The sequence below is a fragment of the Sorex fumeus genome, unplaced genomic scaffold (genome assembly GCF_029834395.1).
Source record: "Sorex fumeus unplaced genomic scaffold, SorFum_2.1 ptg000008l, whole genome shotgun sequence".
Taxonomy (NCBI): Eukaryota; Metazoa; Chordata; class Mammalia; order Eulipotyphla; family Soricidae; genus Sorex; species Sorex fumeus.
Genome location: NW_026606065.1, coordinates 30,364,261 through 30,388,892, shown reverse-complemented (window position 1 = coordinate 30,388,892; position 24,632 = coordinate 30,364,261). Strand labels below are relative to the sequence as shown.

The 24,632-nt window shown below is 54.9% G+C and overlaps 1 protein-coding gene across 19 annotated transcripts in view; it reads right to left on the bottom strand.

Moving 5' to 3' along the window:
* DOCK9 (dedicator of cytokinesis 9) overlaps positions 1–24,632 on the bottom strand; it is a 254,379-nt gene that overhangs the window by 139,342 nt on the left and 90,405 nt on the right. For 4 of the 19 annotated variants that reach the window (XM_056108470.1, XM_056108498.1, XM_056108507.1 and 1 more), the window contains exon 1: positions 19,346–19,601. The exons of 13 other annotated variants lie outside the window; for them this stretch is intronic. In XM_056108470.1, coding sequence (XP_055964445.1) covers positions 19,346–19,471 — 126 coding nt within the window. In that variant the 5' untranslated portion in view covers positions 19,472–19,601. Of the gene's footprint in view, positions 1–19,345; positions 19,603–24,632 lie in introns of those variants that run through there. 2 more of the 19 variants (XM_056108407.1, XM_056108430.1) reach the window with 1 other exon arrangement.

The window sequence follows — 24,632 nt, the reverse complement described above, 5'->3', positions numbered from 1 at the left end:
ACTGGGACCGTGTACTGATTTCGGCACTTCTGATGCTTATCAAAATCCAGGACTTTGAGTTGTAACTAGATACCAGGTATTGCAAGTGATTGTGTATTCATAACTTTGAATTACTTTTGTTAAGTCAGAAACCCTGAATTCTAGAAGTTTCCTCTCTCAGAATATCTGGATCAGTGCTCCAGAGTCCCAGCAACACTGGTCGGGTGGAAGGCAGCAGGTCCCGTGCTGAGCTGAGGGTGCAGGTGCCCAGGCTAGAGAGAGGCACTGAGGGACGCCGGGCAGGGCCTGGCAAGCCACGCACATGACAGAGATGCAGCTGGCACTGCGGGTGCTGTCACTGCCAGCAGGGAGACATGTCGCTGCGGGTCCCTGACCTTGGTGTTTTTTGACTGGTCCCCTGACATTCCGTCTTCCCAGACTATTTATACGAACTCTCTTCTCCCTGCAGGAATGCAGACGGACAGCGGAAATGGCAGGAACCACCATCACAAAGGAAAAACAGAGGCCAAAGCTGAGGAAACGGGACCATAAATAGAGAAAACAACGGAAATCAGGGGCTGCCCCCCACGGAGCATCCACACAGGCTCAGACAAAACCACCTGACCTGGAGACACAGCACAGGAGGGAAGGCACTGCCTTGCAGTGGGACCTGAGCACAGAGCCAGGAGTGAGCCCTCAACACAGAGCTGGGAGTGATTCCTGTGTACAGAGCTCAGAGTGATCCCTGTGCATAGAGCTGGGAGTGATCCCCAAGCACGGAGCCGGGAGTGATCTTGAGCACAGAACCAGGAGTGATCCCTGAGCACTGCTAGGGGCAGGCCCCAAGCACCAACATGAAGAGTGCAGTGAGAATGGATGCAGGAGCTATCCAGAAGGACCGAGAAGGTGGGAGGGGCTTAGGGGGCAGGTAGTGAGCCCCAAAAGGTGCTTCTCAGGGGGGTCCGTGGCCGTGTGCAGTGGGTAGAGGCAGCAGGCAGGGCCTGCAGACAGCTCCCCCAGGAAGACAAGGAGCCCGGGCTGCCCCAGAGAGCCCAGTGTGCTGGGAGCCCTGGCTCAGGAGAGGGACACCAGCCCCCCTTCAGGATGCCCCAGGATACCCCCCCAGGGATACTCAGGGGTGCCCTGTGCACAATTCACAACCCCCACTGCTTGTGTCTCCCTTGCTGTCTCTCCGAGCCCAGGGGCTACCCCATTCTGGATTGGGGGGGGGGGGGCATTTGCCTGGTATCATGCACAGGATTGAAATTCTGGCCACAGGACGGTTGCACAGGGAGCCCGGGAGACCAGGGCAAGGTCTGAGCAAGCAGGGTGGTCCCGGGGCTGCATCGACAGAACAGCCCGTGGGGAGCTCACCTGGCAAGCGACTGGCCTGAGCTCGGTCCCCGAACCACCGACAGGGCTGACTCCTGAGAACAGAGCCAGGAGTAGCCCCTGAGCACCGTCCGTCGTGGCCCCCAAAACAGAGATAAAACAGGGCGGCCGCCTCCACCGTCCTCCTTCCCTATGCCCGGGCAGCTCGAGCAGCTTTCTAGTCATTCTTTGCGTTTGTGTCTCTGGTAATTGAACGTTAGCACAGACCAAACGCCAGAACGCCACCTCTGGAAATAGCCAAGTCAGTCAAGGCACCAGCAGCCGGGAGCGGCACTCTATTTTAAGGAACCAGAAATCCGTCTTCTCTGCTTAGGAAGAATCCGGGGCTTCCTTGATGTCGCCACAAGTCTGGAGAAGTGACTTTGATGGATAAGAATCCCTCGCGGACCTAACTTGCATTTCAGGAGGGTCGTCTCCAGGCTGCCGGGGGCGGGGGAGGCAGGGCACAGGGACGTGGGTTTGCCCAAGGAAGGAAGAGGCTTCAGGGGGCAGGAGCGGGTCCCGATGGCCCTACAAGCATCCTGTATTCGACCCTCAGAGCACACACCCGCTGGAAAGTTCCAGAATCCATCAGCTCTGAAGGGAAAGCCCTGCTCCTCCTGACGAGGGCGGCCCCAACAGCAAGCATCTGCAGAGAGCATCAGTGGTTAGGGGCTTCTGCATCCTCCAGATTCTGCCGAAACCCTTTTGGGCCACTGTGAGGGGTCTGGGAACACCACAGTAAGGACACACCCGGGGACCACTTGATCCTGACAGGAGATGGGGAGCACAACAGGAACAGGGCAGGGGGGAACTTGGGGTGGCCCTGACCAGCTGGGATAAACTGCCCCTACCCCCCACTCTTCCCAGGCCCCCATGAAGCACGTCCCAGTTGAAGGCAGGGACCTCACCATAGGGGAGCCTGAGGGGGGTGAGGGGGATGCAAGGACCTCGCTCGCGTCCACCCTCCGAGCACAGCGGGGCACGCAGGGACCAATGTTTCTGGAAGGAAAGAGCGGCAAGGTGGGTCCTCCTGGGAGGACGGAAACTCAGCAGCTGGACAGGGAGCCAGAGAGGGACCCAGCTGGCCTCCCAGGGTCCATCAGGTCCCCCGAAATCCAGTGTGAGGGAGGATATGACGTGGATGCAGGCCCCTTCCCCGAGGGGTGGCCTCTGCGGCTGTGGGGTCATACCAAGTGCGGACTTGGCATTCCGAACGGGCGGGCAGTGCTGGGCCTCTCCCCCGCCACCACCAGCCCGGGCCTAGGAAGCCCTTGGAGCCCATAACAAGGAGCAAATGGATCTCACAGACTGTCGGGGGGGGGGGGGGGGGGAGAGGTATTTGCTTCCCATCACCTCCAGCACTGCCAGGGGTCACCCCTGAGCACAGAGCTAAGAAGAACTCCTGAGCACTGTCAGGGAGGGCCCCTCCCCACCTCACCCCAATATCAACAAATATACCCAAACTGTGCCCATTTGAGGGCAAGTCAGGGCACCCCCCCCCATGCGCCCACATGCCCCAGTGCGTCTCCGGGGTCCAGCTCATGAACAAGGGTGAGGCAGAGTGGTGGAGGGGGGCATGGAGATGGGGGGCTCGTGAAGAAAGGCCTCTGGGAGCCAGCACCGTGACACAGGAATAAAGGGGGCGGCTGGCGATACCCCTTCCTGGCATCTACCCCGCGGACCCTACAAATACTAGTCAGAGGGCCAGAACCAAGGTACAGCGGGGAAGGCGTGGACGTGCACGTGGCCAACCCTGGTTCGATCTCCAGTGTGTCCCATAGGGCCCCCAAAGACCGCCAGGAGTGACTCCTGAGTACAGAGCCAGGAGTAACCCCGTGAGCATCATCAGGTGTGGCCCCCAAACTAACAAACAAACAAACAAACAAAAAAACGATAAAAAAAAATCCCATTTTCACTCCTAAGTTCATCGCAGCCCTGCTCACAATGACCCACATCTGGAAACAACCTGAGCGCCCAAGCACAGATGGTGGGGGAAGAAACCGTATTCCACAAACACACCGGGACACTTCTCGACTCTAAGAAAAGATGAAAACCAGCCACTCGCACCTCTGTGGATGGATCTGGAAAGTCTTGCTCTGAGCGACACAGGCAGGACCCGAACACAGCACATAGCGGAGCCACCCACGCACAAAGGCGGCAAGACTGAGACCTCACTCTCAGCAGGAAGCGTTGGGGGGTGGGGTCGGGGAGGGGCCCTGGGGACACTGGGCTGGGGTGTGGCACTAGACAGTTGGTGGATTTGGTCCTACCAACAACAGCTTGTTAACCCTGGCGCTCAATTTTTTTAAGGTTTTTTTTTTTTTTTTGCTTTTTGGGTCATACCCGGTGATGCTCAGGGCTTCCTCCTGGCTCTGTACTCAGGAATTACTCCTGGCAGTGCTCAGGAGACCATATGGGATGCTGAGAACCGAACCCAGGTTGGCCGCGTGCATGGCAAACGTCCTACCCACTGTGCTATCACTCCAGTTACCCCGGCACCCAAGATTTTCAAAAAACTAATTAAGAACATTAAGGGTGGCTGCCACGTGATGTTTCCCCAGATTCCAACGTGGACACTGGCCACCCCAGGCCGGGCCGGTTCTTCTTCTCTCAGTCCAGGCGCTCCCGTGCCGCAGCCGCCCCTTCTCCACCCTTTCCGGGAGGCTTGCTGGAAAATGCCCCAGCTTAGGAGGGTCAGACCTAACCCTCTCAGCGTGTGGGGTGAAGGGCTGGCCCAGTGGGGCCTGCAGGAGTGGCTGAGAGCCTCGGCCCGTGTCCCAGGTCTCCTGACCCCCACCCGCTTCCTCCTCTGGATCGCGGCACTTTAACTCCTGCACTTTCTGCGGCCTTTCATTCGCACAGGAATGAAAAGCGGCTTCTCCGAGTTGGCAACCTGCCTCCTCATGAGAGGGGGTAGAAGCAGCTGGGATAGAGAAGGGATCGCTGAGACAATGATGGTTGGAGCGATCGCTTGGGATCGGAGGTGTGTGCTGAAAGTAGATAAAGGACCAAACGTGATGGTCTCTCAGTATCTGGTTTGTGTGTGTGTGTGTGTGTGTGTGTGTGTGTGTGTGTGTGTGTGTGTGTGTGTGTTTGCTTTTTGGTTTATACCTAACGATGCACAGGTGTTCCTCCTGGCTCTTCACTCAGGAATTCCTCCTGGCAGTGCTCGAGGGACCATATGGGATGCTGGGAATTGAACCCGGGTCAGCCACATACAAGGCAAATGCCCTACCCGCTGTGCTATTGCTCCAGCCCCTCTCAGTATCTGTATTGCAAACCACAATGCCCCAAAGTAGAGAGAGTGAGTATGGGGAAAACTGTCTGCCATGGAGGCAGGGGGAGGGTTGGAAAGGGGGAGGGGGAATACTGGGGACACTGGTGGTGGAGAATGTGCACTGTGGAGGGATGGGTGTTTGGTTGATCATTGTATGAGTGTAACTCGAACATAAAAACTTGTAACTGTATCTCACGGTGATTCAATTAAAAAAAAAAAAGAAAAGAAAAGCGCCTTCTCCAAGCCCAACCCTGGGCACCACCAGCCCAATGGCTAACAGGCGCTCAGAGCGTGGCATCACGGCCTCTGCCCCCACTCCCCCGATGCCGGAATAGATTTCTCATGCTCAACTGGGGTGCGATCCCCAGGCGTGACTCACGCCGAGTGACACACTTGTGAATGCCGTTTTCTTCTCTCGTCACCACCGATAAGATGCTTAAGATGGTTCCCATTTGGTGCCACACTAAAAAAGGCAGCCGGGGGAGAAAGCCTGGCGCGGATCCAAGCTCAGGAGCCCCCTGGGCCGGGGAGGCCACCGTCTGGGCTTTGCATTTGTCACGGGACCAAGAGCTGGTGTCAGAAATAATGATCCATTCCGAAAGGCTCCTCCGTGGACAGCAGTGACATCAATGGCCTCTGGAAAACGGCAGGAAGGAGCAGGGATGGCGGGGGGGGGGGGGGGGGGGAGGGGGTGGCAGAGATAATCCTGAGACTGACACTGACACTGACCGACAGGACCCCCGGGGGCCGTGAGACTCTACACAGCTGTGCTCTGGGAGGGGGCTGCAAGGAACGTGAATGATGACACGAAGCACAAAGTCTGTGCCCACCCCCAGCCCCGGCCACTCCCAACACCCCACACTGGGCAGGCAGAGACCCGGGCAGGATGGGGGAAATAACTGGATTTTCCCTCAGAATCACTGCTGCATTTCTGATGATATTCACGAGTAATCTGTGAATCCCAAAGCTTCCCCAAGGACAGTCTAACAAGAAAGGGAGTTTTTAAAGTGGTATTGTCACAATTGAAAGGTATAGGGCGGGGGGGGGGGGCGGGGGGGGGGAAGCATCACATAATGGTTCATGCTGCATTATTTTGGAAAAAAATGAATGGCACAAAACTCAAGGCTGATGCAGTGAAATATGGATTCAATGCCCCCTAGCAAAGCGAGAACTGAGAGAAGGAGGGAGGGAGCGAGCAAGGGAAGGAGGAAGGGATTGAAAGAGAGAAAGAGTGGGAGAGAGAGGGAAAGAGGGAAAGGGAGATAGGAAAGGAGGGAGGGAGGGAGGGAGGGAGGGAGGGAGGGAGGGAGGGAGGGAGGGAGGAAGGGAGGGAGGGAGGGAGAGAGGGAGAGAGGGAGTGAGGAAGAAAGAGAGAGGCAGGGAGGGAGAGAGAGAGGGAGGAGGGAGAGGAATGGAGGGAGAGAGGGAGGGAGGGAGGGAGGGAGGGAAGGAGGGAGGGAGGGAGAGTCCAGGTTGGGGGCTGGAGACCCCAAGGCTTGTGTCTCACTCCATCCCCACCACCCTCTGCTTCCCATTTTCTCACCTGGGAAGGGCAAGGATGAAAGCAAAAGAGAAACTAAACAAATGTATATGCCAGTCTCTCTCCTGAATACCTAGAGCTAAACACCCAATCAAACCTGCACCATTTCTGCAAAGCATTAAGGCCTGAAATTCCTCTTCCACATCAGTAAAAGCACCCCATAGGATCCCCAAGCCCTGCCAGGAGGGAGTCCCTAAGTGTAAGCCTGAGCATCATTGGGTTTGGCCCAAGAACAAACACAAAAACTGGGTCGAATCCTGAAATGAAAAGGTCAGTTAATTGAGCTAAAAGGCCCTGTTCCCTCGGGCTTTAAGATAATGCTTCTATGAGACTGACTTGAGAGTGTGGACCCCTCCTATTATGGGGTTCAAAGGGGCCTCCAGACTTCAGTGTGGGGTCAGCTCGGACACCAGCGCTGTAGGTGTGGGAGCAGAATGACCGCCTCAGGCCCCACGTGACTGGCCGTTGGAGGCTTCACATCCCCTCCAGCAGTGCCGAGTCTCCATTTGAGCAAAGTTACCCCAGATGCAGTAACTCTCAACTCCTGGGGGTGGGAGTCCCACAGTATAGACGGGCACCAAGCCTACTGGTGGTTCCGATGCCCACCTGGTGGGTTTCAAGGGATGTTGTCATGGTCCCATTCCGATTGTGGGCATGTTTGAGGATTTCATCATGACCATCCTGTTATTTGTCAATTGCCTCGAGCAGGCCCCAGTAACGTCTCCTTCATCCTAGCCCTGAGATTTTTAAGAAAGTGCTATATTCAAGGCTCTTTAGGAGAATGAGACCCACCATTGTTACTGGTATTTGGCATATTGGGTACGCCACGGGGAGTTTGCCAGACTCTGCTGTGTGGGTAGGTTACATTCGGTAGCCTGCCAGATTGTCCAAAGTAGGAATGAGATAATAAGATGTCAAATAAGATGCCCAGAACTGACCTTCCAGCAGCCCTACGACCAGGCCCACCTGCTGGAGGCCATCCCGCCCCCGGAGGTCCTCAACCCCACGGCCTCCCTGCCCACGCTCATCTGGGACTCCCTCCTGGCACCGCAGGCGCGGCCGCTGAGCTGGGCGGCGCTGCTGCCCGCAGACCTGCCCAAGGCAGCCGAGGATTTCATATTGGAACATATTTTCCCCAAATGTCGGGCCCCTTGGCTTCCTGGCTAGGCGGCCGCGGGGAACCGACTCCATGTCCATCTTGTTGTCTGGAAATGGGCAGCGTCTCTGGCCTCTAAGGCTGATGGGCGGGGGGCCCGGGGCAGAGTGGACACTCACAGGGAGCAGTTAAGGGTGTAGACAGAGTGTGGTGTCGACAGACGCCCAGAGCCTCTGGCACCCAGCCTGGGGAGCTGTGTCATCACCACTTCACAGGGGGCAAACTGCAGCACAAGAACTAAAGAAGGTGGCCAAGGTGGGGACCCTGGGGGCATCCTGGCTCAGTCCAGCCCCACCGCCACACCCAGCGCAGAGTGAGAGTGAGTTGATCTCTCTGTTCCTTTCTCACGCCTTTGTGGGCTTCGCTCAGCTGCTCTCTGCTGGGATCTCAGGGGGTCAATCCTGGAGGTACTTGGGGGGGGGGCGATAATCATGTGGCACTAGCAGCTGAATCTAATACCAGCCCTTGGCACTGTCCCCCGGCCCCGCCCGTTTCTCTATGGGCAAGGAAGGCGCCGTCTCCACACCACACACCTGCCCAGTCCACAGAGAACAGACAGAACCCGCATATCCCACCCTGTTCCCAGAACCTGCACACAAGCTGCCCAGGTTCCATGGGCTGAGCGAGGGGCCAGGAACAGGCCAAGTCCTTTCCCGAGTCTCACTCCATCTCCTCCTCAAAAGAATCCCAAGTGGGATCCGGCAGAAAAACCCGGGTATGCAGGACCCATGGCTGAGACTGTCAAGTCTGCTCGGATTGGGACTGGGACTTCTCCCCACCCCAGCTCCCCAGTTTTCCAGGAGCTTGGCAGTCACACCCACAAGCTGCCCCGGCGCTATGTAATATCATCAGTGGCCAAGACCCAAAGATTATAAACCAAAGCTCCCGAAAGAGAGCACCGCAGAACGTCCTGGAGCACACAGCCACATTCACAGCCACGTGACCTCTTATACTCTAGCCCACCTATGTACCAAAAGTAGCACACATTTGTTTGGTCTTAACATACTTGCTCGTATTCTCTTATATACGGGCTTAAACAGCTCCAGAATGAAATATGACAACATACAACAACCTTCACACACTTCCTTCTTATTGTGGTGGGAAGATGCTCTTGGTGGTGGGATTGGTGTTTGACTATTATCTTGATGAACTATTGTGAACTACTTTATAAAAACTGCACGGTAGCACTGTCCTCCCATTGTTCATCGATTTGCTCGAGTGGGCACCAGTAACGTCTCTATTGTGAGACTTCTTGTTACTGTTTTTGACATATCGAATACGTCACGGGTAGCTTGCCAGGCTCTGCCGCTTCAAGGTGGTCAGATGTTACCATATTTTGGTCAAGGCTAGTTCTGAGGCAGGGGGCTAGTATCTTCTTATCAGACATGGTGATAGGCTGCCTTAGTGACACACTTGTTTCTGATATCAAACAGCTAATCATATGATCTTGCATTTTCCTGCCTCCTCTGCTTTGATAATCCTATTTCTTTTGTTACTTGCAAAGATCTGACTGCAAAATGATCTGGTAATGCAAACTGCCATTCACTGGCTCTCTTTCCCCACTATACTCAGGCCACATGGTGTTACAGAGGTCAACAAGATACTCCTTGTCATCTCCTCATATACAAAGTGATCAATGGAAAGTAAATCATCCAACGTTTCTCCCTGAAAATCAGGCTTAACTCTTTTGCAAACCACAACACCCAAAAGGAGAGAACAGAGGGGAATGCCCTGCTACAGAGGCAGGGTGGAATGGGGGGTTGGGGGGTGGGAGGGATACTGGGACCCGTGGTGGTGGGAAATGGGCACTGGTGGAGGGATGGGTGTTCAAAATAAATTAACTGATTAATTAATTAAAAAAAAGAGATACTCCTTGTCTAAACTACCTAGTTGGAAGCTCCTTGGATGCTTTAATAAGCAACCCAATGAAGAATCTTTAGGTATCGATGTGGAATTTCCCATATTTCCTAATTGCAAGCAAAAATCTATGAAAAAGGAAGGCTCCTTGGCAAAACTTTTCTTCAGGTCTATCACTTTGGCTTCTCCAAAGGGGACTCTAACCCCTTGTATATTGGCCTTTAACATTTTAAAAAATTGCAAAAAAAAAAAAAGAGTACAAAGAACCGTGCCCCCCACTTGGAATCTTCCTGAAGAGCCAGGCTGGGCTGCCAGGATACACATCCACACCATGAGGATTAGTGTTTAATGTTACCAGCCAACAAAGAGCCCCAGGACGTGGTCTTTGCAGGTGCACACTTAGCCAAGACTGCCCTTCCCACCCAACAAGCAGGCCCAGTAGCCAAGGACTCGGCTCGGGGGCACTGGAGCTATGGACAGACCCAGGCCCGCCCTGGGCAGCATCACACATGACCCCATGGCTGCTCTGAATTCAGAGGAGTTAGAGGCAGAAGCTAAACACCAGGTTCCAAAGGTGTGGCATGAATAGAAGAATGCACACTGATGTTTTTATAAGGACCAAATGAAGATATGTTTTAAGTACTGGGTTCAGGTGTGTTATTAAAATGAATCATACACACGTCTTCTTTACGAGGGCTACTAAGAAAATTAGGAAATTTTGATGACAGGTTCCAGTCTGGGCTATGCTACGAGCCCACACGATGGGCGAGAGGTCCACGGTCCTGTCTTAAATGCCGTGGAGAAAGAAATGGGAGAACACTTCTTTTGCCTTTGACTTGCCAAGGCCATATGTGGAATGACTTGGGACTGAAGTGATAAGTCCTTGCATGTGGCCAACCCAGGTCCAATCCTTGGTTTCCCATATGGCCTCCCAAGCACCGCCAGGAGTAATTTCTGAGTGCAGAGCCAGGAGTAACCCCAGTACATCGCCGGGTGTGACCCAAAAAGCCAACAACAACAACAACAAAAAACACCAAAATCCACATGTGGAGTTACAGCTGCACTGAGGCCATACCGCTGGGGTCTCCTAGCCTTGGTCAGGAGCCAGCGCATTCAGAAGCAGCTCCCCCTAAGCTCGGGACCCCCCAAGAGTCACTTCTCTGTCTGCCCCTGAGGGGTTCTCACTACTTCTCCCACATGGAATTCACCTTGGAGGGTCAGGGCAGGAAGCCACACACTGACCACTGACCTTCAAAGGGATGGGCACCCCTTAGAGGTGAGTAGAGGGCGGTAGAGATGTCAGCAGGGGCTGGTGCCCAACTGCACAGGTAGGGGAGCTACTGGGTCCCACCCACACCACTCATCGCTTCCTCCTGGCTCTGTGCTCAAGGATCACTCCTGGTGAGGCCCAAGAGGCCATATGGGGAGTGTCAGGGATCAAACCCGACAGGCCGCGTGCAAGGCCGGCACGCCCTGTTTTCTCATCACCCCTCACCTAACCATTTGAGCTTGAATATTCCCCAGAAATGTCGGCGTTTGTTCAGACTGAAGATAATGGGTGTGCCAGAGAGCTCGCCCCGGGGTTCAGGCGCTAGCCTGGCATGCAGCTGACTCCCAGTTCAATCTCAGTACCATGGGAAACCCCAAGAATCAAGGGCTGTGTCCTGGCATGATCCAGGAGGATCCTAATCGCTGCAAGCATGGGCTGGCTTATCCCTGGCCCTCAGGGACCCCAGCAATGAACGCTACATGCTCGGACCCTCACTGGATCCACTGGCCAAGACGCATGGCGGGGGGGGGGGTTTCCTGGGTCCCCGGAGCACCGACCAGGGACACCTCAAAACAAATACATAAATAGAAATTGCAGCAGTTGTGGGGAGAACTGTGGGGTGCAGTACCCATCACAGGAGCCCAGGAAGGACAGGACATCGGTGGCCTGCACTGAGCATGGGCAGAGATAGGAAGACACAGGACACTGGTGATCTGTATTGAGCGCAGCCAGTGACGGGTGGACACAAGGCATTATGAGTGACCTGTACTGGGCACAGCCAGTGATGGGAAGACAAGAGGACAATGGTGATCTGTCCTGAGCATGGCCAGTGACGGGTGGACGGGACATTGGTGATCTGTGTTGAGTGCAGTCAAGGACGGGTGGGCCAGACACGGGTAGGCTGAGTGTGGACAGTGACAGGTGGATGCAGGACACTGGAGCCGGTCTGGACACCTTTGCGGGTGAGAAGGTCGGGCCTGTCTGTCTCCCCGATGGAAGCACACCCTTGGCGTCAGGGGGTCAGCAGCTCTGGGGTGGAGGGGCGTCCCACAGGGAGCCAGGCCCAGAGCCCAGCACGGCGCTGGCACCCTCGGCCACGTGGCCTTTGGGCTTCAGAGCCCCTCACGGTGACCCTGAGACCTGACTGGGCCGGGCCACACTGCAGGGAGAGGTCCAACTTCTGGAAAGCGGTAGAAAAAACTGTGATTTCTGAAATTACAGCCTGGCCACACGCCATGTCCTCCCACACCCGGGCCTGCCCACTGCACCTTCTGAGTGAGAGTCGGGCACCCCCATTTCACTGCCTCTATGTGAGCTGAGTTTCAGTTTGGGGAACACACTGGCGGTGCTCAGGGATCACTCCTGGAGGGACTCGGGGAACAACTATGAGATGCCAAGGGTTAGCCACGTGCACAGCAAACACCCCACACACCCACTGTACTATCTCCTTGGTGCTCCCCAAACCACTCTGGAAGAACCGAGCATCTGGAACACAGACCCTAGCGCCCGGGCCGGACTACACTGTGGCTGATTCCACACAGATATGAAAAGTCCTGAGGCAGGGCCCTTGGCTTCACGGCAGACTCTTCCTGCACAATCGCATTGGACCAGGGAAATTGTGGGCACCGGGCCCAGCGGGGTACGGGGCTGTTCTGCAGATTTTGAGGCAGGTCTGAGATGAAGTAGGGCTCCGGTCTACAAATGGGCTGATTTGTTCGGTTTGGTTTGAGGGCTACACCCAACAGTGCTTGGGGCTGACTCCTGGCTCTGTGCTCAGGGATCACGCCCAGTGGGGCTCAGGGGTGACTCCTGGCTCTATGCTCAGGGATCACTCCTGGTGGGGCTCAGGGTAGACTCCTGGCTCTGTGCTCAGGGCTGACTCCTGGCTCTGTGCTCAGGAATCACTCCTGGCGGGGCTCAGGGCTGACTCCTGGCTCTGTGCTCAGGGCTGACTCCTGGCTCTGTGCTCAGAGATCACTCCTGACAGTGCTCAGGGCTGACTCCTAGCTCAGTGCTCAGGGATCACTCCTGGCGGGACTCAGGAGGGCCCTAAGGGGTGCTGGGGACCAACCGACCACATGCAAGGCAGGTGGCCTTACGAGGTCTGGCCTGACGAGCACATGTTTGGCCCAGTGACGCCAGAGAGGGGACCAGGATCGGCTTTGTGTCAGGGAAGCACCTCCCCATCTGTCCTGTTTCTCGGACCCAGATGCTTTCTGAAGGCCAGCCAGCAGTGCTGAGCAGGGAGGGCTCAGGGGAAGAGCCTGGGTAACCCTCCTGGTAACACCCGGATGGTTGCGTGGATCGGACGGTTCCCTGCTCAGGCCTGTGATGAAATTATTCTCAGCCCTTGCGGTGCTTGTTGGGTGGGGGTGGGGGAATCTTCAGACCCTCCCAGCTGCTTCCTGTCTCCCCTCCACAAACTCCGCTGCACTTCCGGCCCATTCCCGAGTAGGAAGAACACGATTGGGTCCCGGGCCAGGCTCATAGGTCAGTGGCCAGAGGGAACTGGGATGAGGACGAGATGGTCACTGTGCCCAGACCCCCGCCCAGACATCCGTGGCACTGGAGAACATGCAGGAATGCTGTGAAGGCCCTGAATTCGAAGGGCCCCAAACTCCTGCCCTGCTCAGCTTCCTTGCTTCTGGACGCACGACTGCCCTGGTCCTACTGGCATGCACCGCCCCCCCCCCCCCCCCCACCGAACCCAAACACCATCACTGTGTCACTGTGTCACCTAAACTCAGTCCTTCTTTGGTCATGTCCAGGCACAGACATTAACCTCGCCCTTCTTATCTTTGTCACCCAGGCAGACTCAAGGGCTCCGGGCAAATGAATGAGGGTCCGAGTGCTTGAGAAGAGGTGTGTCCCATGGATACACCTGGATGTCCCATGGATGAGGGTCCCTGCTGTGATTGACGGTGGGTCCATGAGTGAAGGTCTGTCCCGTGAGTGATGGTGTGTCCATGGATGAAGGTCTCTGCGGTGAGTGCAGTAGACACCAAAGGATACAGTGACCCTGAATGGGCTAATGTCCTGCTTGTATCCACCCTCTTTCCCGCCCCCCCACCAATGGGTCTCTAAGAGAACTTGCAGGAACTTCCTCATCAGGCATCATTTTGAAAACAAAGAAGTATTATTAAATACACATGGTAATGCCATTAACTCCTCCTAAAGACGCCTACAAAGGCCGGAGGTGGGAGCTCAGTAGAGCATTTGCCTGACTTCTTGTGTGAGGTTCAATTCCGGCACCATGCACCCCCCCACACACACACACACTTTCCCCTGGCATCTACTACCATATTTAAAATCTGGAGACCCAGGTTCGACCACTGCACCTCACGTTTCCCTGAGGACCACTCGGAGTGACCCCGAGCAGCGCTGGGAGCAACCTCCGCCTCACTGGGTCTAAAGCATCCCCAGGAGCACCCAAGAGCAGGGCCCACATAGCCTTAATGCCATTCTCTGCACTGTCGTCAAGTCTGTGACACCCGCAATAGAGTAATGACACACCCATGCTAGTACCTGGCACCTGGGTTGGTCCCCAGCCATGTCCTCACCATTCCTCAGATGCCCAGAACCTTCTAGTCCGGTTCCCTCATTCCAGGGCAGGGAGTAGCCCCCAGATGTGGTTCTCCCACATGCACACACGTGGAGCCTTCTCACGCAGCCAGCACTGTCGGGTCCACGGAAGACAAGAACGGAAGTTTCAGGAGTCGAAACTCAGAGATCTCAGGAAAATAGCAAACTTGACAGGTGTCTCTGAGGAATCCCTCTTCCAGCGTGTGCATCTGATTTGTGTGAGGGAAGGTCCTGTTTGCTCAAGCGGGCACCAGTAATGTCCCCGTTGTGAAACTTGTTACTATTTTTGGCATATCGAATATGCCACAGGGAGCTTGCCAGGCTCTGCTGTGCGGGCAGGATACGCTCGGTAGCTTACTGGGCTCTCCGAGAGGGACAGAGGAATCGAACACGGGTTGGCCATGTGCAAGGCAAACAACCTACCCACTGTGCTATAGCTCTTCATCTTCGCTGACCAGAGAGAGAGTACAGGAAATTAGGGGTTTGTCTTAAACACTTACTGGCCAAATTCAGAAGAGATTTTATTCAAAAGGATAGAAAAAGGGGAAAGAGGGCAGAAAAGCTAGAGTAGAGAAGAGGTCTTCGAAGCAGGATTCCAGAGAAAGGCAGACCCTTCTCCTTTTTTATCTTAATTAAGCGGATGGGTGAGTACTTTCATTGGATTTAAGATGTAAAGAGCAGGGCTAGGAGTTAGTACAGGAGTTAAAGCACTTGCCTTGCATGCAACTGACCCAGGTTCAATCCCTCGCACCCCTTATGGCCCCCTGAGCCCTGCCAGGAGTGATTCTTTAGCAAAGAGCTAAGAATAAGCCCTGAGTACCACAGGTGTTGCCAAAAAAAAGGGAAAGTGTTTCACTAATAAAAATTTTTTTAAAAAAGTATCAGAGCTAGGGACGTGGTTCAACAGTAAAATCACATTGCTTGCACGCTTGAGACCTTGGTTCCACAACACTGGAAATAAAAAAATATTAAAAAATAAAGGTTTGACCGGGGGCGGGGGGGACCTCTCAGGCTGGAGCGATAGCACAGCAGGTAGGCCATTTGCCTTGTACACGGCTGACCCGGGTTCGATTCCCAGCATCCCATATGGTCCTCCGGGCACAGCCAGGAGTAATTCCTGAATGCTGAGCCAGGAGTGACACCTGTAAAGCACTGGGTGTGACCCAAAAAAGCAAAAACCAGCCCCCAGAGCCCAGGGAACCCACGCCTGTTCCCTGCAGCCACCCGAAGCCACCATCAGAATGGTTTCCAGAAACTACTTTACAATTACGGGCGGAGGGGGGACAAAATAAGTGTTGTGATGCCAGCGGGTGGCTGAGTTTCAGCCCCAGGACACTCTTGTTGTTCCCTGATTACTCACTTAGGGCCTGACTTTCAGGGGGGTTGGCAGAGTGCCTGGGAGGAGGGAGGAGTCCCCGGGACGCTTCCTGCCTGCTCCCCCTCACGGCACAGTCCACAGAGCCGGCCAACAGGGACCTGTCCCCTGAACCCCACAACCTCTGCGGCTCGGTCCAAACATGCACTTCTCCAGCACCTCCCCCCACAAAGGACGGGATGTTAAACGGTTGCCATGGCCGCGGGGAAGAAACACAGAGTGTGAGTCCCCCAGTGAAGGGGGCGCCAGGACAGAAAAAGGTCCCATGGAGTGTACGTACCCCCGGCCCCCCCAAGTGAAGGAGGGCAAACAAGCACTGAACCGTCAGTGGCTCCTAAGGCTTGGGGTGGGGAGGGCGCTGGCCTTGCGTGCTGCTGACGCTGGGTGGGATCCCCGGGACCCACCTGGTCCCCTGAGCCCTGCCAGAACAGAGCCCTGAGTGCAGAGCCAGGATGAAGCCCTAGGCCATGCCAAACTTGGTCACGACACTTTAAAAAATTACCATTATAATTAAAATAAAAATAAAAGTAACAGCACACTCTCTCTGAAGTGACAAAGAAAGCAGTTCTTCCTAAACTCCGAGAGGAAAAGCAACAGAAATCGAACACAGAAATGCACCTGAACGTTTTCCAAACACACAAGTTTCTCGCTCCTTAGGCCGGGGAGAAAGTCTGTTTGGGGAGACTCAACCCGGCAGCTCCCAGGGAGGGTTCTCTGCTCCACTGCACTCAGCCGGATTTCTCAGCACACACACGAGCCCCTTCCAGGCTCTCTACACCATGTGAGGCTTCAGGAGCCGACCAGTGGGCCAGTGGACCCATCCAGGGCGGGTGAAGGCGCTCACCTGGCATGTAGAAAGACCTGGCCCAATCCTGGCACTGATGTAGGCAGACAGATAGGGAAAGGCCCTTTGCAGTGAAAGTTTCATGGAAGAATTCTAGGAATGACCCACCTTGTGGATACAGAAAACAAAGGCCTGATAAGACCATCCTCAAGACCATCCGCAGACCCCGAGGATATAGGCCCCCTCCCCATGAAATTCCTCTTTTTGGACCTCCCCTTTACTCCCAACCTCCCTGGTAACCTCCTTAGCAACGGACTTTTACCTGGGAAGAAGCCCCACGTGGGAGCAGGCTGGAGAAACCCGATAAAGGCCACCTTGAACAAAGGAAGGGCGCGCATATGCTGCCCGAGCCCATGTGCTGCTTGCGCCCACATGGCCGAGCACATGTGGTGCCTGAGCACATGTGTCACCCCTCTTGAGATGTGTACTTTCATGCTTTCGTGTCTAACTTTACTCTCTCACTCTCTCTCTCCCCCTCCACACCTAAAAATCCTCCAAGTAAAATCTATTTGTTTCACTGCTTGTCTACTCCTGAAATTCCTTTCTGCGAGGTGAGACAAGAACCCAGCAACCCTGGGTCCCGAGTGGCAGAGGCGGGTGGGGAGAAAGTGACCGTCTTTCTCCTCCCCGCTTCACATAAATCACCCGTGGGGCCCACCGACATCAGCACCACCACCCCCTTCAAGCAACTCCGAGGTGCTTTCTCCCCTTTCCCTCTTTCTCTCTCACCCCTTTCTCCCACCCCAGAATTTAAAGAACTGGTTCGTGTCCATGACCAGTAACGAAAACCAGATGAGTTGATTTCCAAGCGCCTCTACCACCAAGACAGGCGCCATGGAGTGTGTCTCCTGAAAACTGGTCCGGGGACTCTCCCCATGACCCAGGGGCTGATGCAGGACAGCTGTGAGTGGGACTCTAATGAGAGGTAAGGAGGTGCCTGACTGCTTACACATCCCTCCCTTATCACCATCTCTAGCAGCCCTTTATCTGCTTACTCTGCAGGAAGCGCAGAAAGGCAGGAGATAAGGAGGTTTCTGGTGTGTCTCATTCAGGCTGGCCTCTCACACCTCCTCCCCAGGTGCTGACCCGGGACCTGGACCCGGGACCCTTTCCCACCTCTCCGGCTACAGTTTCCTGCAGCTGTTCAGCCCACTCCACCCTCCACCTCCTTGGGAACTGTTTCTTGCTATGAGACTTAACCCCAGCAAAGAGCTGCTGTGTTCTGAACACCAGCAAGAAAAACATGTGGTTAAAAAGTCACAGAGAGAGAGAGAGAGAGAGAGAGAGAGAGAGAGAGAGAGAGAGAGTTTACACAGCCTCTCTGTCTACTGAGTATTTTAATGCTCCGGATGAATATTTCCGCACATCTGGAGAATCACTGACAGAAAGAATTTTTAAGGAATATTCACAAGGGAACCCAAATGTGGCCACTTCCTCTCAGAAATGTGGAGCTCCGTCAGCTGGGCACTGTGACAGGCTAACTCTACGGGGTGAGCACGCGTGCCACTCTACAGATGGGCCATTGTGTCTGCAGAAAGAAATCCAAGATAATGACCATCATTACACAATACGGGGGAGGGAACACCTCATTCTCTCAAAGGAAAACCTGCAGGGGGGGATGGGAGGGGGATGGGGGTCGGAGAACTCCTAGTACTGAACTTTGTCTGTTTTGAAGGTGATGAATTGAATCTGAATCATTCTGACAAAAGTCACCGATGAAAGCAACTCCATCCAAACCGAGTCCTTTACAGAAGTTTGCAAACTTCCCCGAGTCAACACCCTGAGTGAAAATCACATAAACAAGCAACTGGATAATTGAGAGCAACAACTGAACCTCCGTGTTTCAAAGAGAAATCGCTGCGGCCACACACTGGGGAACAATGCCGGACCGGCACCCTGAAAGGGGCCATTGTCCCCGCTGCAGGCTGATGGCTCTGCAGAGTGCTTTAAAAAAAAAAACCCTGTGCCTTTATTGTACTGGAGAAATTCCGAGAGAGCAGCACAACCTACTCACGGATGACAACGCAACCATGATCACATTCCTGCCTGGCTGAGCCTGCCCAGAGCTCCAGGATTCACCCAGGCGTGGATGCAGAGAACAGAAAACTGTTCTATCAGCTGGCTGCCCGCCGAGGCTGGGGCTTCGCTCCAGCTGTGCAGGCACATCTGTGCCAGCCACAGCCCTGTTCCTCCAACCCTCCAGGCTGAGCTTCCCGGGCTCCACCGAGACGTGGAGGCGTCTCATCAATCAACGCGCTTTCATGCTGCCGCTTTGCTCCAGGATGCCTGGGTACCCGTGCATGTGGCAGCGCCCATTTGGACTTGGTGGAAGATACCACTGCAGCTTATAGAGATGCTACACAGTATCTGTACTAAGATACTACAGCGATACTCTAGAGATGCTAAATACTCTATAGATAGTATATACCGGAGATACTCTAGAGATACTATATACTGTAGACACTATATACTATACAGCTAGTATTTACCTAGATACTATATACTATAGATACTATATATACTATATAGATAGTATGTACCATAGATACTATAGAGATATTGTATACATATATATATATACATATATATTTCAGAGAGCCCAGCAAGCTAAGAGAGTATCTCACCCTCACAGTAAAGCCTGGCAAGCTACCCATGACTATCATATTCTATAAGTCAAACAAGGTAACAAGTCTCACAGTATTACTGGGCTCCCCTGGAGCAAATCAATGAATAACAGGAGGACAGTGACAGTGACAGTGTCCTAGATACTATAGAAATACTGTACAGATGGTGTATGCTATAGATACTATGTAGCACCTATAAAGATACTATACAGATGGTGTATGCTATGGATACTATGTAACTCCTATACGGATAGTGTATCCTCTAGACACTATATAGATACTATACAGATACAGAGCTGTATAGTCCTGGACACCTGGTCCCCACCAAACACCAAGCTGTTCCTTCCTCACCCAGAAGAACGACAGAGACAGGGCATCAATCTCCAGTCTTACAAGAGACACGAGAGCTCACCAGAAGTGCTCAGCTCCCCCCACCCCCCGAGCCCCAGGGCGCAGCCCCCTCTTACCAGCACTGGCTCTGGGCTCTCTGTGTCTGCCTCACCGGGCGCTGGCCCCCTCGGCTGCCGGGGGGACTCAATCACCAGCTCCTTCCTGCCACTCCGGCTACCCGTCCTGTACTTCTCAGCCTGCATCCTGGGCCCAACAGGCGAGCGTGTGCCAGGGCCAAGAGCCGTGAGCCCCTGCCTGGGCGAGGCCCACACATGCCAGTGGCCCGAGGCCAGCGAGGGAGCCGGGAGCCCTAGGACGAGCGGTCAGCCCTGCTGGCCGGCCAGGCTGGGTGTGCAGCACCGGCCGGGGGCGGGTGGGAGGGGAGGGAGGCGAGGCCAGCCTCCGGGGGTGTGACTGCCGCTCGGGGAAATGGGAGGGTCCAGTCAGGCCGGCCAAAGGAAAACAAATCCACGAGTGTACGATACACAGTGTCCTGCATCTCCCGCACAGGCCGGCCTCCTGCTGGCCACTGCACTCGGTGCGTCCAGGAGCAGACAGTCGCAGGGACGGGGCTCTCAGACTTTCGGCCTCGCCAGGGGCCTCGGCGTGTGCCGGCTACACTCCAGGTCCTGGCCCATGATCAAAGCCCAGGGAGGAGACCAGGGGGCTCCTTGAGGCCTGTGGCGACCTCATGGGGGGAGAGAGAGGAAGCGCTTCCCCTGCAACGCCGCCACCACCCGTGGATGCCAGAAACATGAGGTCATCAGGCTGTCCACGGGCTCCCCTGGAGGGTGAGAAACGCATGCACTCGTCAAATGGGTGCGGGAGTCGGGGACAGTGGGTCAGAGAGGGCCACAGTCGGGAGAGCCGGGCACAGCATCTCTCAGGACATCGCTGAGGACAGCAGTTGGATGGGACTGTCCAAGATGCCTGCAGAAGCACTGCAGAGCCTCACCGTCACCATCTGTGGCCCCGAGGGTTGGCCACCAGGAGCTGATAATTGGCAGGCACCCCACACCCCACCCAGAGGGGGGAATCTGCTCATCCTTCTAAAGCCTCTGTGGAAGAAGGCCAGAGGGGCTTGGGGATTTATTTCCAAATGACATGGGATTACATATTCACGTGCCACGCCATGCCTGGTGCTCTGGGGCTTCCCCAAGCTGGAGGCTCTTTGCCTGGACCCAGGGAGGGCTGAGGGGGGCAGAGAGGAAGGGGCAGGGTGGGGTCAGGACTCAGAAGCCACAGGTGGGGCGAGACCCAGATCGAAAGCACTGGGTGACTCGCCCCCGTTCCAGCAGAGGAAATGGGAGGCATGCAGGAAGGACCACCCCCAAACACACTGACACACATACACAGACACAAACACACAGAAACAAAGAGACACACAGACACACACAGATACACACACAGACACACACACAGATACACAGAGATAGAGACACAGACACAGAAACACACAGACAGAGACACACACAAACACAGACATAGCCACACACATAGACACATGTACACAGACACAGACAGACATAGACACACACACCGACAAAGACACACGTACACAAACACACACACACACACACACACACACACACACAGACACGCTCCATCTTCCCTCTGGGCCTCCCAGCCCCCTCCATGCTCACAGCCAAGCCCAGCGTCTGTCCCTAAGCCTAGACGAACCCCTCCCCGGGTGCAGACCAATGTGCGATGGCTCAAGGTTTCAACCAATTCCTTTTTTGGGTTTTGTTTTGTTTTTATTTTGGGGTCACACTGGGCAATGCGCAGGGATGACTCCTGGTTCTGCACTCAGGAATTACTCCCAGGGGTGCTTGGGGGACCCTATGGGATGCCAGGAATGGAACCCAGGTCAGCCGCGGGTCAGGCAAATGCCCTCCCTGTTGCCCTATTGCTCCAGCCTCTCAACTAACTCATCTTCTCTAAAAGGAAAAGTCATTTCTACACTTTATTTATTTAATTATTTATTTATTTATTTTTATTAGTCAGACATCATGAGGTACAGTTGCAGATACACTCATTTATTTTAACTGACCTGATGCCTCAACCTTGGGTGCTCTTTCGGGGCAAATGTGCACCCAACTATCATTCTGAGCTCCAAAGCAATCGAAGACTCTGGTTTTAAGGACAGGGATGGAGGGTTGGCGTGGGGGTAAAGCACTTGCCTTGCATTTGGCCCACCTGAGAGGGACCCCCAGCCCTATATATGGTCCCCTGAGCACCCCCAGGGCTGACTCAGGGACACTGAGCACCACCAGTGGTGTGCCCCCCCCCAATAAAAGAGTTTCAATTTCATGGAGAAATGAAATCACGGTTAAATATAAATTCAGAAACAAACTATGAATCAGACGTGATAACTAACCAGATTTAGCATCTGAGGGTTGGTTTGTTTTTCCGCTTTTTGGGCCACACCCGAAGGTGCTCAGGGTTGCTCCTGGCTCTGCACTCAGGCAGCACTCCTGGTGGTGCCTGAGGGACTATGTGGGATGCCGGTGAGAGAACCCCGCTCGGCCTTAAGCATCCTACCTGCTATCCTATCTCTCCCAAATTGAGCATCTGAGAAGCCCCATCACAACTGACAACTCACACACTTTTCAAAACGGCTCAGGAAGTACTCAGCGGTGCTTTCTCAAATTGCCACTGTCTCTGAGTTCCAGAATGTTCTGGGAAGACAGACACTAGCCCATCTGTGGGGTCGAATACACGGGCTGGGCTGGCTTGCAGGGCTCCAACTGCAGCGCCCTCCACCCCCACCCTGTTGGTCTGTAAGGGACAGAAAGAAAACTTGAAAGTGCTTTTAAACAGACAAGATGCTCACCCCAAGACCCACACAGACAATGTTCGCTAACCTCGGAACACCCTGAAGATGCAGAGGGTCAAGATGACAGGAAGGAGCGTCTCAGACCCCACACAGAACTTTCCAGCAGCGGAAAGTGCATTTGCTGCTTGGTTGGCGCAAACACCCGGGAGAAGCTGCCAGGTCACAGGCCACTGGCCCGAGCTTCTGGCTCCAGGCCTCCTGCTAGGTTGTGGTTCCTGGGGAGGCTTCCTGAGCTGGACCACAGGTGATGGAGGGTGAGGAGGGTCTGGCCAATGAGACCACCAGCAGAAATGCCCAGTTGGGAGGCAGGAAGCTGGGGGGCCAAGCTGGGTTTTACATTTATTTATTTATTTACTTATTGCTTTTTGGGTCACACCCGGCAATGCACAGGGGTTACTCCTGGCTCATGCACTCAGGAATTACTCCTGGCGGTGCTCGGAGGACCATATGGGATGCTGGGAATCAAACCCGGGTTGGCCGCGTGTAAGGCAAACACCCTACCCTGCTGTGCTACAGCTCCTGCCCCGAAACTGGGCTTTTTAGCATCTCAAAGAGCATGGTACTGCACGATAGCACAGCGGTAGGGCGTTTGCCCTGCACGCAGCCCACATGGCCGACCCGAGTTCAATTCCTCCGCCCCTCTCGGAGAGCCCGGCAAGCTACCGAGAGTATCTCGCCCGCATGGCAGAGCCTGGCAAGCTCCCCGTGACGTATTCGATATGCCAGACACAGTAACAACAAAGTCTCCAATGGACACGTTACTGGGCCCGCTCGAGCAAATCGATGATCAACGGGAGGGCCTTTACCTTTACCTTTTTAAAGAGCATGGTGGGCCCTGGTCCCCCCACTCCACACTGACCTGGCACAGGGGTGCCTACTGAGGCCTGATGCTAACCAACGCACGGCACACCTGCGGCATTAAGGACATGGGGTTTGGCTGTTTGTTTGCATGAGGAGTGAGGGAGTACTGGGCCGCATGGTGGGGCCCAAGGATCTTTCCTGGCTCTCTGCTCAGGGATCATTCCCGGCAGTGCTGGGAATAGGGGTGAGGGAGGGAGAGAGAGACCCTGGGATCACCCTGGGGTCCACCCAATTCCAGGCAAGCAGCTCGACCTCGGTGCTCGCTCCAGCCCCAGGTTTGACTGTCAAAACAGACCAAAGCTCAGGAGAGGTCATGATGAAGGCAGGTGGGCAGAGAGGGCAGCCCCCTCCCCAGGCGATGGCAGTAAATCTCCTGGGAAGTAACAGCCCTGAAGTTGCGAGAGTCAACCTTGCAGAAAACAGGCACTAAGGCCTGACAAGACCCTCACCTGGCACCTGCCACAGACCCAGAGAAGCCCCAGCAGGAATGGAAGGCCAGGAAAGGAATTTCCAAGACCAACACCACTCCCAACCCCCCTTCGTAACCTCCTTAGCAACGGACTTTGACCTAAATAGAAGCCTCACATGGGGGCAGGTTGGAGATATCCTATAAAGGCCACCTTGAGCAAAGGAAGGGCATCTGCTGCCCGAACCCGTGTGCTGCTTGCACTCACGTGGCCGAGCACATGTGGTGCCCGAGCACATGTGTCGCCCGCATCTCCCCTCTTGAACTGTGGACTTAATGCTTTCATGTCTAATTCTGGGATGTGTCTGGGGGCTCTCTCCACCCTTGGAGAAGCCCGGGTTCTGTCTTGAGGGTGTTACTCTCCACTCTCTCCCACTTTCCAATAAAACCTGCTTCATTTTATGACTCCTCTACTCCTGAAATTCTTTTCTGCGAGGCGAGACAAGAGCCCACTAACCCTGCGTCCCAGGTGGCGGAGGCAGATGGGGAGAAAGTGACCATCTTTCTCCTTCCCACTTCACATGAGCCACCCATGGGGTCCACTGACATCAGTAGAAACACCTCAGAGGCAGAAGGGGGCTCCAGGCTGTTTCAAGTGATGGGGCAGGCGGGGGGGGGGGGGGGGGGGGGAAAGGGACGGGTGCTGGAACACTGTAGGCCTGAAACCCTGTTAAGAACAAGTGCGTGACTGCGTTTCTCATGGTGGGCCAGTTAAAGAAAGTGATGGAGTATGTGCCCGGTGTGTAAGAGGAGCCCAGGCATCACGCCTGGTGGGGGGGGAGGGTAGAGAGAAGAGAAGGAGGAGCAGGAGGGGAAGGTGAGCAGGAGGAGCAGGAAGAGAAGAGGAGGAAGAGGAGGAAGAGGAAGGGGGCAGGAGGAGGAGGGGGAGGAGGAGAAGAAAGAAGGAGGAAAAGGAAGAGGAAGATGAGGAGGAAGAAGAGGAGGAGGAGGTTGCACAGGAGACGGCGGCAGCAGCAGGCAAGAATGCTGACCATCGAAGGTTTCACGTTTTCGCCCATAAATGCTGATATAAACCATGACACTGGTACAGAGACTTTTCCCTTCGGGGCCGTCTGATGGGGAACTCTGCCGTCCCGCCTCCCCCAAGGGCTGGGAGGTAATGTGCGGCACCTGGATCCATCCAGTCCCTCTCCTGTATGAACTCGCCAGTAGCACCGGGTCACCAGGTTGTGACATTCTG